We start from the raw sequence: 14273 nt of genomic DNA on the forward strand, positions 1-14273 counted from the left end.
AGGGTTCCCTACCCACCCTTCTTCTTTGCCCAAATGAAGACTCTGGTCTTCCTTTCCTTCTTTCCCATTTTGACTTTCGAGCTCCAAAGCACTTTAGAGAGCATCATTCAAATGGGACCTGACTGACCAGCAGTTAAGCCAGTCAAACACCCTCAGCCTAACCTTCTTCACAGAGTGTGGCTCTAGAGATAAAGTAAAACTGCTTGGAGCTGCTGGAGAAAGAGCATGAAAGAAACCTTTTAAAATCAATCAATAATTAATAAGGAGAACATAAGATTTTGAGACCCAAAGTGTACAAAAAGGCAGGATAAAAATCTAATCATTGTCATCACCACCTGCACTGGTGGCAGCAGCAGCAGCTGGCACCCATGGGAAGATTTGCCTCAGGGAGGCTGCACCCCACTTTGACTACTTTAAGTGGCTCTTCAACTACTATTCTGTGGGGAGAAGCAAGTGAGGGTGCTCAAAGAATTTGCACTAAAATACTTGCTTCCCTGAGACATGAGGAAGTGAAAGCTGGGGTGATACTGTCACCCAAGGAGTAATCATTCCCCTGGATTAAAGAATTGACAGCCGAAAACCCCAGAAGAATTTGACTTTCTCCCTCTGCCTCTTTCCTCTGCCTGCTTCCCTGTTCTGCTTTGTTGCTTGGAGGAAGGTTGAAAATGTCTTTAATGCTTCCTTCAGCTACCAGGTTCCTGCAAGGGTGAAATTAAAATTTTTTCCCTACCAGTTCTGTAGGTGTGACTTGGTGGGCGTGGCCAACTCAACATCACTCACGTCGAGGGGGGCCTCACCTGGCCCCTCCCATCCCAGCCACTCCTTGTCGCAAATAGCAGGAAAATGGGGAGGGGAATTATCCTGCCTACCATCCTTCCCATGAAAACGGCTCCATTCTAAGCCTTCAGCGTTGCAATCCTGGGATACGCTGAAGGTTCAGAATGGAGCCTTTTTCGCGAAAGGTAGGAAAATGGGGAGGGGGATTTTCCTGCCTGTCATCCATTCCTCAAGCTGAGCATGGACTGAATGGTAGGCAGGAAAATCTCCCTCCCCATTTTCCTGCCGTTCGTGAAAAAAGCTGCATTCCAACCCTTCAGCATTGCAATCCTGGGATACGCTGAAGGCTCGGAATGCCTCTGCTTCAGCGCAGAATGACTTTTGCCTGTCTCTTTCTGGTCATGGCGCCTCTGCCGGTTGGGCCACTTCCTGAAGCTGGCAGCTGCTTTGCTTTTTCCCTCTTTTTCCTCATGGGAGGCTTGCATGATGGCCCTAGCAGAAGGTGGAGGCAGAGGCGATCCCAATGCACCAGCCCCTTAGTCCCACTGTCTCTTGGCTTGCCTGCAGCTGCACCAAACAAGCACTAACACAGGGTGTCTGGATTGCCTGCCTCCCCCATGCCGGTGCCGGAGCCGGAGCCGCTGTGCAAGCCTCCCATGAGCCTCCCAAAAAGAGGGAAAAAGCAAAGCAGCCGGCCACAGAGCTTTTTTTTTTTTTTTTTTAATTTGATTTATATGCCGCCCTTCTCCGAAGACTCAGGGCGGCTTACAATGTGCACAGCAATAGCCTTCATCCTTTTGTATATTTATACAAAGTCAGCTTATTGCCCCCACAAACTGGGTCCTCATTTCACCTACCTTAGAAAGGATGGAAGGCTGAGTCAACCTTGAGCCTTGGTGAGATTCGAACCCTGCAGTAATTGCAGGCAGCTGGTCTTAATAAGCTTAATAACAGGGTGCCTTAAACCCCTGTACTACCAAGGGAGGGAAGCGGCCCAACAAGCAGAAGTGCTGTGCCCAGAAAGAGAAGGGCAAAAGTGGTATTTGCGCTGCCCCAAGGGGCCAGCAGGCTGCAGAAGCGAAGGTGACCCGGGGAGGGGGGGGCATAGATGCTCTGGGAGGGAGGGCGGATGTCCCGGGGCTGCAAATGAGGTACTGCCGCCGCTGCCCCTCTCGGACCCAGCACAGCGGCTGTGGCTCCCCCAAGGGCTGGCCGCCCACCCGCTGGGTGGGTCTGCCCGGAAGCGAGGCGTCTCCCATCAAGGGCTGGATGTGGGACCGGATCGCGGAAGGCAAGCGGACATGGGGGATCTCCGGGAAGGCTGCGTGGAAGGCAGGCAAGCATGGCAAGGCCGCGGGGAAGGGAGTAGGTTGCTAGCTCCTTTCCCTGCGGCGGGGTGGCCCCAACATACTTGGTTGCCTGCCTTCCACGGGGCCTTCCTGGTGGTCCCCGTGGCCAGCTTGCGAAGGCAAGCGGGTGGGGGTGGGCCAACCAGGGGTGGTTTTTACCGGTTCAGCGAACCATTTAAAATCGCAGCTACCAGTATGCATGATTCAGTCCAAACCGGTCGAATTTCACCCCTTCCAGAAAGGACCTGTGCTGCTCCTGACTTTCAGCTACACATCCATCCATGTCCAGGCCTTTCTGAGCTCTCTTGAATTGGTCCAACCTCTTTTTAGTTTGAGCCACTGAGTACTTTGTCCACTCATTCTTGATGGGTAAAAAGGACTTTCTTGTTGTCCAACTCACCCGTTGTCCATCAGATTCACTCAGTGACTTGGATTTAATTAGGTTTTCAATTCTCCAGTGTTTTCCCCTTCAGCCCCAAACAACTATGCAGGGGAGATTGTGGTTCTGGGAAGGGAGCCTTTCTTGAGAAAACCAGAAAGTGTCTTGATTTCATTCAGAAAGTCCAGAGTGAACTGAGGTTAGACAGTGAATCTGTCACCTTTACCCATGGGAAATTCTTACCCTTCCTAGAGTCCAGGAAGACCTCAGTTGCACCTCAGTCTCCTCTCTAAACCTCAGCCAAGAAACTCATCCTTACTTCTGATTTTCTGTCCTTAGGAGGCCCTTGGCCACTACTGCTTCCTCATCTTCTTCGGTGTGCTCATTGGAATGGGACTTTTCACCTACCTCTTCATTCCAGAGACAAAGGGGAGGTCCATCCTAGACATCACAGAAGACCTCAACAGGATCCCTCTGGGGAAGAGGAGCACATTACCTGCTCTGGAAAGAAGCTCTGCCCCCAGGAGCCACAGCCTTTGCACCAAGTTATGACCACAGCCCTGAAAGCTCTGCAAAAACAGGCTTTGATGCCTAAGCCAAAGAGATGAGGGAGGAGAGGGGCAGGTGCAGAGAGGAGAGGTGCTCTTGATGGATCAGGGCAGCCAGGGAAAAGGCCTCATGCGCTTCCCTCCTTCCATTGGAGCCGGAAAGCCAAGATTCTTTGTCAGGCGTGACAGGCACAGCTCTGGGGACTATGAAGCTTCTGGGGTCTACCACAAAAGTCAACTAAAAAAAAAAACCCTAATATCACAATGTGTGTATCCTAAAATTATATATATTTAAAATATTTGATTATATTTATATTTGCTGCAATGGGCCAGAGTGGATGGGATTATTTTGACTCAATAGATTAATTCTGACCAAGCCTTGGTGGGATGGAGGCACTTAGCTCACCTCCCACAGATGTTGATTCTGTCTTTACAGCCTACATGAATCTGGGTGCAGGACTAAGCAAAGAAAATTAGATATATAATTCATATTGAAGAAATGAAGAAAAACAATACAAATTATGAAAGAAAAAAGTAAGGAAAGTAAATAAAAGTAATATATATGTAAGTGAAAATGCAAATAAAAATAGAGAATAGAAAGAAAAGAAAGAAAAGAAAAAGAGACGTGGCTTCTGATCTTCTTAACAGCAGAGAATAAGGGCATTTATATCTTACCTTCTCTCTCTCTAAGGTTGCTGACAAGTTCCTTCCTTCCTTTTCATTATCAAATATATAAATAACAAGCTCATTTTTTTCATGTTTCAACAAAAAGTCCATAAGGGGTTTTCAGTCACTAATAAATGTAATTATTGTCCTTTCTCTAATCAAGAAAATCAGTTTTGCCATCTCTGCTAATCCTGTCATCTTCACAAGCCCTAACAGGGAGAAGTCATGCCAATCAAGGGTCCAGACAAGGATGGATACCTGCTCCCATTTCTTCAATCTGTACATTAATGATATCCTAAATGTCCTTCATTCACCTGACATGCTTATGCCTAAAATTAAAAATAAACATCTAAACATTCTGCTTTTTGCAGTTGTCATGCCTGGGCAGCAGAGGTGGGTTTCAGTAGGTTCTGACCAGTTCTGGAGAACCGGTAGCGGAAATTTTGAGTAGTTCAGAGAACCGGTAGTAAAAATTCTGACTGGCCCTGCCCCAGTGGTGGGATTCAATTTTTTTAACAACTGGTTCTGTGGGTGTGGCTTATTTGGGTGGGCCTGGCTTGAAGGTCATGTGACTGAGTGGGTGTGGCTAGCTGATCATGTGACTGGGTGGGCGTGGTCATGTGGCATCGCTTCTTTGCCCTAATGATAGTTTGCTGCAATGGTCATAAGTGTAAAAAAGCTCATTTTTCCAGTGCCATTGTAACTGTCAAGGATTATTTGTACAAAAATACAAAAAGCTGCTTTGCTTGCAAAAAGCTGCCCTAAATACCAATCCTTAGAAATACCTGCAAACTGGAGTTACAAATCAGGGAGGGTGCCAGAGCACCTTGAGGAATTAAAATAGTTAAAATGCAATGATAACTATCAGCAGCCAACTCTTGCTCATAAAGTGAAACCCTCCAGAATGAAGCAAAGGAGCAAACAGAGTATCTGTTGCTTGTTAAACCAATTAGCAGAACAAATAGACACAGAACTAGTCAGATTTCAAAGCTGCTTCTTTTCAGGAACAGAGATTAACATTTTTCCTTCCAAACAAAGCTGAATAGGGAAAATTATCCCATCACTAAACACAGGTTTAAACTTCACCAAAAACCAGTTTTAGACCAAAAGTCAGAAAGGGTATGTCAACTCCCGTTTGAAGGTCAATCTTTCTAGCTAGCCAAGAAGCCTTGCTGAATGTTGGTTGGAACCATCTTGGTTCCTTGAAACAACCCTTCCCCTTTAAGAAAGTCAAGCATTTTAACTATTTTTGTTTTGTTTTGTTTTAATTTATATGCCGCCCTTCTCCGGAGACTCAGGGCGGCTTACAATGCGTTAAGCAATAGCCTTCATACTTTTGTATATTTATACAAAGTCATCTTATTGCCCCCACAATCTGGGTCCTCATTTCACCTACCTTTGAAAGGATGGAAGGCTGAGTCAACCTTGAGCCTGGTGAGATTTGAACTTGCAGTAATTGCAAGCAGCAGATGTTTATAACAGTGTGTACTGTACTACAGGCTCTTAATTCCTCAAGGTGCTCTGGCACTCTCCGATTTGTAACTCCAGTTTGCAGGTATTTCTAATCTAATGATTGGTATTTAGGGCAGCTTTTTGCAAGCAAAGAAGCTTTTTGTATTTTTGTACAAATAATCCTTGACAGTTACAATGGCACTGGAAAAAGTGACATGACCATTTTTCACACTTATGAGCAACAAACTATCATTAGGGCAAAGAAGCGATGCCACATGACCACCTGGCCACGCCCATCCAGTCACACGAAGCACCGCAGTTGTGAAATAAGTGACACGGTTGTTAAGAATGCTGCAACGGGCGTTTATTTATTTATTTATTTATTTTATTTCAAATTTATATACCGCACCTTCTCCCAAGGGACTCAGGGCGGTGTACAGCCAGATAAAAACATACAATACAAACATTAAGAACAATTAAAAGAATATATATTAATTTGGCCCCAGTTTAAAATGACAAACCAATTAAAAATTTAAAATTTAAAAATATGTTAAGCCAGCCCGGTTTGATGAAAAAAGAGTTTTAAGGGCACGGTGGAAGGCACCAAGATCTTGGATTCTCCTTATCTCAGGGGGCAGCTGGTTCCATAGGGTAGGTGCCCCCACAGAGAAGGCCCTCCCCCTGGGGGTCACCAACCTACATTGTTTGGCTGATGGCACCCCGAGGAGGCCCTCTCTGTGGGAGCGCATGGGTCGATGGGAGGTTGTCGGTAGCAGCAGGCGGTCTCAAAGATAACTAGGTCCTGTGCCATGGAGCGCTTTAAAGGTGGTAACCAACACCTTGAAGCGCACCTGGAAGACCACTGGGAGCCAGTGCAGCTCGTGCAGGAGCGGTGTTATGTGGGAGCGCCATGCAGCTCCCGTAATTACCCACGCGGCTGCATTCTGGACCAGTTGGAGCCTCCAGGTGCTCTTCAAGGGGAGCCCCAGTCAAAAGTGCGAGGACCTGTCAGAAATAACTTTTTTCAGCCCTCTGGGTAGTCCTTTTTTGCATATGGACTACTCAGAGGGCTGAAAAAGTTATTTTTGACTGGTCCTCGCACTGGTCCTCACATTTTATGTTTTGCCCTATCTTGTCACCATGGTGAAGAGAAGCAGTTGTGATATGAGTGACACGGTTGTTAAGAATGCTACAATGGGTATAAATGATCAGTCATAAATGCGAGGAACGGTGAAAAGTGCGAGGAACTGTCAGAAATCACTTTTTTCAGCCCTCTGGGTAGTGCCTATCTGCATATGGACTACTCAGAGGGCTGAAAAAGTTATTTTTGACTGGTCCTCGCACTTTTGACCAGTCCTTGCACTTATGACTGTCCTCACATTTTACGTTTTTTGCTGTATCTTGTCACCATGGTGAAGAGAAGCAGTTGTGAAATGAGTGACATGGTTGTTAAGAGTGCTGCAACGGGCATAAATGTGAGGATGATCATAAGTGTGAGGACCAGTCAAAAGTGTGAGGACCGGTCAGAAATGACTTTTTTCAGCCCTTTTTCAGCCCATGGCCATGGTCACTTGATCAGCTAGCCACGCCCACCCAGTTACATGACCTCCAAGCCACACCCACTGAAATAAACCACACCCACAGAACCAGTTGTTAAAAAAATTGAATCCCACCACTGTTTGACACCACTGCTGTATAGACAAAATAGGAAATGCAAATGTTATGTTATGTTAATTTTATTTATATACCGCCCTTCTCCTGAAGGGGCAGTGTACAGCCAATTTAAAAACATAAATATACAGACATCATTATTAAAAGTAATTAAAATCAATTAAATGTTTCGGCCAAATTTAAAACCCTGTTAAAACTCCAATTTAAAAACCACTTAAATAGACAGCCCCGCCTGTCGAAACAGTAGGGTCTTAAGGGCACAGCGAAAAACCCGGAGATCAAAGATTGTACGTATTTCCAGGGGCAGTTCATTCCAAATGGCAGGAGCTCCCACTGAGAAGGCTCTCCTCCTGGGTGTCGCCAGCCGGCATATTTTGGCCAACGGCACCTTGAGGACTCCCTCTCCGTGGGAGCGAACTGGTCAGTGGGAGGCTATTGGTGGCAGAAGGCAGTCCTGTAAATACCCTGGTCCTATGCCATGGAGTGCTTTAAAGGTAGTAACCAACATCCTGAATTGCACCCGGAAGACCACTGGGAGCCAGTGCAGCTCGCGCAGGAGGGGTGTTACATGTTACATAACCACCCGTGCGGCTGCATTCTGGATGAGTTGGAGCCTCCGTGTGCTCTTCAAGGGGAGCCCCATGTAGAGAGCATTAAAGTAGTCCAGTCGGGAGGTGACAAGGACGTGAGTGACCGTGCATAGGGCGTCCCGGTCTAGAAAGCGACGCAACTGGCAGATCAGGCAAACCTGATAAAAAGCCCCCTGGCCACGGCCGTCATGTGCTCTTCTAAAGACAGCTGTGCATCTAGGAGGACACCCAGATTGCGAGCCCTCTCTGTGGGAGGCGAAGATTCACCCCCAATAGTCAGTGATGGCACCAGCTGACTATACCGGGACGCCGGAAGCCACAGTCACTCGGAAGGGTTGAGTCTGAGCCTGTTTCTCCCCTGCACAGCCTCCAGGCAGCGGGACATCACATCAAGGACAACTGAGTGTCATCAGCATACTGGTGGACTCCCACCCCAAAACCACGGATGATCTCACCCTGCGGCTTCACAGAAGGGGCGAGAGGACCAACCCCTGCGGCACCCCCAAGCGAGGTGCCTCGAGGTCAACCTCTGCCCCCCTGCCAAAACAAACTGCGAACGGTCGGAGAGGAAGGAGGAGAACCACTGTAACATGGTGCCTCCTATTTCTAACCCCCTCAACCACTGCAGCATGATACCATGGTCGGTATCAAAAGCCACTGAGAGATCTAATAGGACCAGCAACCCCTGTCCCGAGACCTCCAGAGATCATCAACCAATGCAACCAATGCCATTTCCGTGCTGCATCCCTGCCTGAAACCCGACTGGTACAGGTCTAGATAGACAGCTTCCTCCAGGTACTGGGGTAGCTGTTGTGCCATCACACTCTCAACAACCTTCGCTACAAAACGAAGGTTGGAGACCAGATGATAGTTTGCTAATATAGCAGGGTCCAGGGATGGCTTCTTAAGGAGGGGCCTCACCACCGCCTCTTTCAAGGCTGCGGGAAAAGGCACCCTCACTCAAAGAAGCATTTATAATCCCCTGGAGCCAGCCTCGTGTAACCTCCCAGGAGGCCAATACCAACCAGGAGGGACACGGGTCCAATAAGCATGAGGCGGCACTAAGCCTTCCCAGAATCCTGTCCACGTCCTCAGGAGTCACAGGGTCAAACTCTTCCCAGATAACATTCTCAAGACCAATGCCCGTCTCCCTCCCCGGACTCACCCAGTCGGAGTCCAAGCCTTCCCGAATCTGAGTGACTTTATCATGCAGGAATTGCACAAAATCCTCAGCTCAACCCTGCAAGGGATCTTCCCTCATTCCCCTCTGAAGAAGGGAGTGGGTCACCCTAAACAGAGGGGCTGGGTGGTTCTCTGCAGATGCAATAAGAGCGGAAAAATGGTTAGATTTTGCCGCTTTTATCGCCACTAGGTAGGTCTTGATATAAGACCTCACCTGTGTCCGGTCAGATTCAGATTGACTAGTCCTCCAGACGCTCTCTAGGCATCTTTTCCGACGCTTCATCTCTCTCAGCCCCTTGGAGAACCAAGGAGTCAATTGAGATCAGCATCGGGTCAGAGGCCGCAAAGGCACGACGCAATCCAAAGCTCCGGCGGCCGCACTATCCCAGGTGGCCACCAGGTCTTCAGTTGAGTCGTGTGCCAGGATCTCAGGAAACGGCCCAAGCTCCATCAGGATCCTTTCAGGGTCCATCAGGCGCCTGGGACCGAACCATGTAGTCGGTTCCATCTCCCTGTGGTGGGGGGAAGCGGCTTGAAAGTCCAAGTGAAGGAGGGAATGATCTGTCCATGACAAGGGTTTGATGTCTAAGTCCCCTCTACCAAGATCATTCAACCACTGACCAGAGATGAAAATCAAGCCCAGAGTGTGTCCCCCTGTGTGAGTGGAGCCTTGAACTAATTGGGTCAGGCCCATGGCCGTCATGAAGGCCATGAACTCCCGAGCCACCTCTGATGCCTCACCGGCAGATGGCAGGTTGAAATCCCCCATGACAATAAGTCTGGGGTATCCACCGCCACCCCGGCAATCACGTCGAGTAGCTCAGACAGGGTCGCTGCCACATGGCAGGGAGCCAGGTACATAGTCAACAAACCTATCTGCACCCCACAACCCCACTTCACAAAAAGGGACTCACATCTGGCTATCTGAGGAGCAGTGGCCTCCCTCGGACAAAGACTTTCCCTAATAATTGCCGCTACTCCCCCACCCCTCCCCTGAGCCCTCGGCTGATGAAATGCACGGAAACCTGGAGGGCACATTTCAACGAGGGGAACCCCCCCCTTGCCCAACCAGGTCTCCGTAATTCCTGCCAGGTCCGCACCCCCCTCCATAATAAGATCACAGATGAGGTGGGCTTTATTAACTACCGACCTGGCGTTACATAACATCAGCTGAGGACCCAGGGCCTGAGACTCTGTGCAACCCAGGACATGGGCCACGCCTTGGGGACCGGAGTGCACAATCGCTCGAAGACAGCGTGTGCGCACCCCCGTAACCTGATATGGCCCCCTGTGCCTGTCATACCTGCCCCTCCCACTTATTATTTCAATTGAACTGCCCTTCCTTTCGCACCCCGGCTCCCCGGTCAGATTACCCTCCTCAACCCTTCCGCTGCGCCCATCCAACCCACCACCCCGCACAGTGGCTATATGGACCCCTCAGGTCCATCTCTACAGCCCCCTCCCCCCTGGGTCCCCTTAAAAGCTTCCCTGCTACCCTTTTAAAAAAATCCCTCAACCCCCTTTTTTTCACATGCCGCCTCTCTGGGTCCCAAAACCCGTCATTGACCCCTCGATAATGTGGAGGGCCACGTCTGCGAGAGGGGGGAATCTCGCAGTGCAATTAGCTCCGCCGCCAAATACATCCACTGAAAGTCCAACAAGGAGCTGGCATCCGGGTGGGGTCCAATAAAAGTTCTGCAACAGAAGATGGAAAATCCATGTGGAAAAACAGCTGGCCTCCTCTGTTCTCTCACCCCAGTGGGAGTCTTAAGCCTTTGAGCACACCTGGAGAATCAATGTCCCAATCACCCTCTCATGGTGATGGTCAAATGGTTGTGACTTTAGAAAATTTGATGGTCCGCCTCCAGCCTTACAATAGCGTCCAGTGTCCAGAAGCCGGCTCCCTCAGCACCCACATGACTGTCCAGACCATATCAGTACATGGGTTCAATAAGAATAGAACATCACTTGTGGAGGTTCTATTCTAGATCAGTGGTGGCAAATCCTAGATCAGTGGTGGCGAACCTATGGAATGCGTGCCACAGGTGACACACGGAGCCCTCTCTGCAGGCACGCAAGCCGTCGCCTAGCTCAGCTCCACTGCGCATGCACATCCCGCCAGCCAGCTGATTTTCGGGTCTGCCCTGCAAGCGGCATGCTTGGGGAGTCCTACCTTTCTCCTCATTTTCTGCTGCCTGTGCCTTCCCAGATCTCCGGAGATTCCCCTCCCAGCGATGTTTTTGGAGGTGAGGCTTTTTTTCCTCCCCCCCACAGCCATTTTGGGAGGCAAAGGCTTTTTTCCCCCCTTCCCAGCCGTTTTGGAAGCTTCCCCCCCCTCCTTCCAGCCATTTCTGCTTGGGGGCAGGGAGATTGGGGCTGCTTCCGGTCTCTAAAAAACCATGTTTCTCCATTTCTCATCTAGGGAAATATAATATTTTGCCTTTTTAAATATTCCTCAAAATATTTCATTCTTCTAGGAAAATTCTTCCCATAAAGGTAAACCTGGGGAGTCAGCAGTAGAGAAACAGCTGAATGTTTTCATTCCCAAACTAGGAGCCCTCTCCTCTGCCTCAAAAAGGACAAAGCCCGTTAACTAAAACAGTAGAAGATTAAAAGAAGGAATAACTGAGCCTTTATAACAGCACAACACAACACAACTGCCTGCACTGATGCATGTATGGAGAAATGTTTGTGACTTTGTTGAGTTGTAGAGATTTAATGAAAGACGAAGAAGTGGATAAAAAAAATCTTTTTCTATGTGCCTGCGGCAGTGACTAATGGGAATGTGGTGAATGTTGTCCAAGAACAAGGGGAGGGCAGTGGGACAGGATGAGGCGGTTCCCACAACCTGTGTTAAAGTTACAAGAAGAAGCCGATGGGAAACTGAGTTGTGATTTGGCAGACTTAGATTTGAGTCCAGGCAGAGTTCAACAAACCTGCTCCTGGTCACTAGAGTCTCCGGAGGATGCCACATTCTTGCTTTTCTTCATGCTTTACCTGGCTTCGTGTAAAATTCCATCCCAATTCTCATCCTACCCTCAGTTTTCGATTTGGTTTGAAATATTTTTGGCACACACATACCACCCCAACCCCCAATGCTCCAGCCCCCGTCATCAATTGAATTTTACAAAAATTCAAAAGGGAACTGGAACCATTTCTAAAGGCAACATTTTACCATGAGTTTTATCCCACCCTTTGTATTTGATTTTGGCTTGAAATATATTTTGCTCCTCAGCCCCATGCTCCTACCCCAGCATCAGGAATTTTTCCAAAAATTGGCTTTTTCAGAAAGGGAACCTGGAAGCATTTCTAAGAGTAAAATTCCACCCTCAACCTCATCCCAACATCCATGGTCCTCTCCTCACCAGGAGATACAATTCTCTGTTGTGGCCCTATGGAAGTGCCCCTTTCCAGAGAGCCAGAGACCCCCAACTCTTTTGGCTTTCCAGAAGGTTGTGAAGATCTGCATTTTCTTCCAGGCATTAGAGCCAGATGCTAAAGGAGTCCAATATCTGTATTTTTGTATTGTGAATTTGTGCCTTGGCTATTGTGTTATTGTTATTTTTGTGAATATTTTTTTCTTGTGAAATGGTTGTTAGCAACTCAGAATAATTTATTTAAGGTGAACTACACCTATGCATTTCTGAATAAATAAATAAATCAAAGAAATCCAGATAGAGAGATGAACTAATCTGCATCATCTCTCTACCTAAGGTTTCTCCAGAATCTTCCCCAAAAGGGAAGTTTGAAGGTTGTCTGCATGCAGAGCTAGCTTCTTTAGGAGTACTACCTCTTCCTCAAGAATAATTAATCCCTCTCACCCTAATGGATGCCTGAAGGAGCAAATTTGAGTTATTTTATGCAAATCACAGTAGGAAAAGCCTGCAACCAGTGGCTTGAGCCATGACCCTGGACTTTCCCCCCAAAGCCTTCAGAGCATAGAAGTGCTGACCTTCCACTGCTCTCATTTCCCAGACAGGAGTTAATTCTAGCGTTTGGTGTTCCTCAGTCCTCAACCTCTACCACCAGTGCTCCAGGCATCTTGTCTGTGGTCATAGAATCATCAGGCTGGAAGGGACCTTGGACTTCTAGTCCAATCCCCTGCCCAAGGCAGGAGACCTTATTGCATCCCAATAAGGGATGCTCTCACCCCTCCAGTGATGGGAGCACCCACAACTCTGGGAGGCAAACCATTCTGTTGATCAGCTGTTCTCACTGTCAGGAAATTCCTCCTTAGTTCCATGTTGACTCTCTCCTTAATGAGTTCCTTCTTGTCCTGTCTTCAGATGCTCTGGAAAATAACTTGACCCCCTCTTCTCTGTGACAGTTCCTCATGTCGTTGCCCCCCCCCCCAATCTTTTTCTTTGATAGACCAGACATCCCTAGGTCCTCATATGGTTTAACTTCCAGACACTTTATTGTTTGTCTTTGTCTTTCTCTTTTCTCCCAGCTTTTCTCCCCAGCATTAGGATTTGTGCATTGTGATACAGGGAGTACTCTGGCCCAGTGGAAGTTGGGACTGCAATTTCCATCCCTAAATAATGTGGTAGTAAAGCGCAAAATCACATGATCACATCACTCAGTAGTGGCAATCACAGCGATTTCAGTTGCCGTGATAACCCCAGGGCTGCAGGGATCTTAACCAAGGAACTCCTGTGACCATCCCATGGGAAGAGGCAAGAGTCCCAGGCATGCAGACTGGTAGATGAGAGCTGCAGGGGAGAGCTACAGAGGTTGGAGGCGCTGCAGGCTGAGGGAACCAGGAGGGTGCCATGGGCAGGTACCATGGAGTACAAACAGGTGGGCAGCTACTATGGCCAGTGAGTGAAAATGCAATGGGAGCTTTGCAGGAAGTCAGCAGGGAGGGTCAAAAATGATTGTCATGTGACAACCATTGTAACCATTGCCTGATGGTTGCCAAGCACCTGAATGAGACCGCTGGGATATTGTGATAGTCTAGGACTGAGAGTGAGTGAGTGGCCCAAAGTCACCCAGGTGGCTTAGTGCCTAAGGCAGGACTAGAACTCACCGTCTCCTAGTTTCTAGCCTGGTGCCTCAACCACTACAACAAACTGGCTATATTCCAAATCTGACTGGCAAATGATTGCGATGCTTACTTCAGGTGTCATCTCTCTTTGACAAGGTTCTGAGTACAGAAGGAAGCTCTCTTTTCCATGGCAGAAACAAGATTGGTATTGGGAGGGCACCATTTAGTTCAGGGTACTTCCATTCTGAGCCTGACTGGCACATAGTAGTTCCCCAGCCTTGGGAGGCCACTTTTCATGCCTAGGTTTGATAAAGGGAGGAGGAAACAAGGATTTTTACACCATATTATCCCCACAAGAAAAGGAATGCCATTGTTATATCTTTTTTGTGAGCTGTTCTCTCTCTTTTGAAGCTACAACCTAGTGGATATAATTTCCTCTGGACACACCCAAGTATTGTCACAGGGCTGACCTCCAAAGTTACGCTTAATAAACTCTTCTGAGATTTCTAGGAAGCTCTTTCCTTTCGTCTCCGGGAGGAAAAACCAGACATAGAGAGCGGTTCCAACACAGACCATGAAGAATGGTAGGTAGCAGTAATAGCCAAGACTTTCCTGAGAGGAGGAGGAGGAGAGAAGAAAGGGATCAGCATATGAAGCACATGTTGACAGGAG

At 48.1% G+C, this 14273-nt stretch overlaps 2 protein-coding genes across 5 annotated transcripts in view; one reads left to right on the top strand and one right to left on the bottom strand.

Moving 5' to 3' along the window:
- LOC117657148 (solute carrier family 2, facilitated glucose transporter member 11-like) overlaps positions 1 to 4078 on the top strand; it is a 67970-nt gene extending 63892 nt beyond the window's left edge. For all 4 annotated transcript variants that reach the window (XM_060683739.2, XM_060683734.2, XM_060683740.2 and 1 more), the window contains one exon: positions 2845 to 4078. In XM_060683739.2, coding sequence (XP_060539722.1) covers positions 2845 to 3057 — 213 coding nt within the window. In that variant the 3' untranslated portion in view covers positions 3058 to 4078. The remainder of the gene's footprint in view (positions 1 to 2844) is intronic.
- An 8929-nt stretch (positions 4079 to 13007) lies between these two features.
- LOC117677956 (solute carrier family 2, facilitated glucose transporter member 11) overlaps positions 13008 to 14273 on the bottom strand; it is a 61935-nt gene continuing 60669 nt past the window's right edge. Inside the window, exon 12 of the mRNA XM_087880649.1 lies at positions 13008 to 14213. Coding sequence (XP_087736775.1) covers positions 14013 to 14213 — 201 coding nt within the window. The 3' untranslated portion in view covers positions 13008 to 14012. The remainder of the gene's footprint in view (positions 14214 to 14273) is intronic.

This window comes from Pantherophis guttatus, chromosome 17 (genome assembly GCF_059756535.1).
Source record: "Pantherophis guttatus breed Tessera chromosome 17, ASM5975653v1, whole genome shotgun sequence".
Classification (NCBI taxonomy): Eukaryota; Metazoa; Chordata; class Lepidosauria; order Squamata; family Colubridae; genus Pantherophis; species Pantherophis guttatus.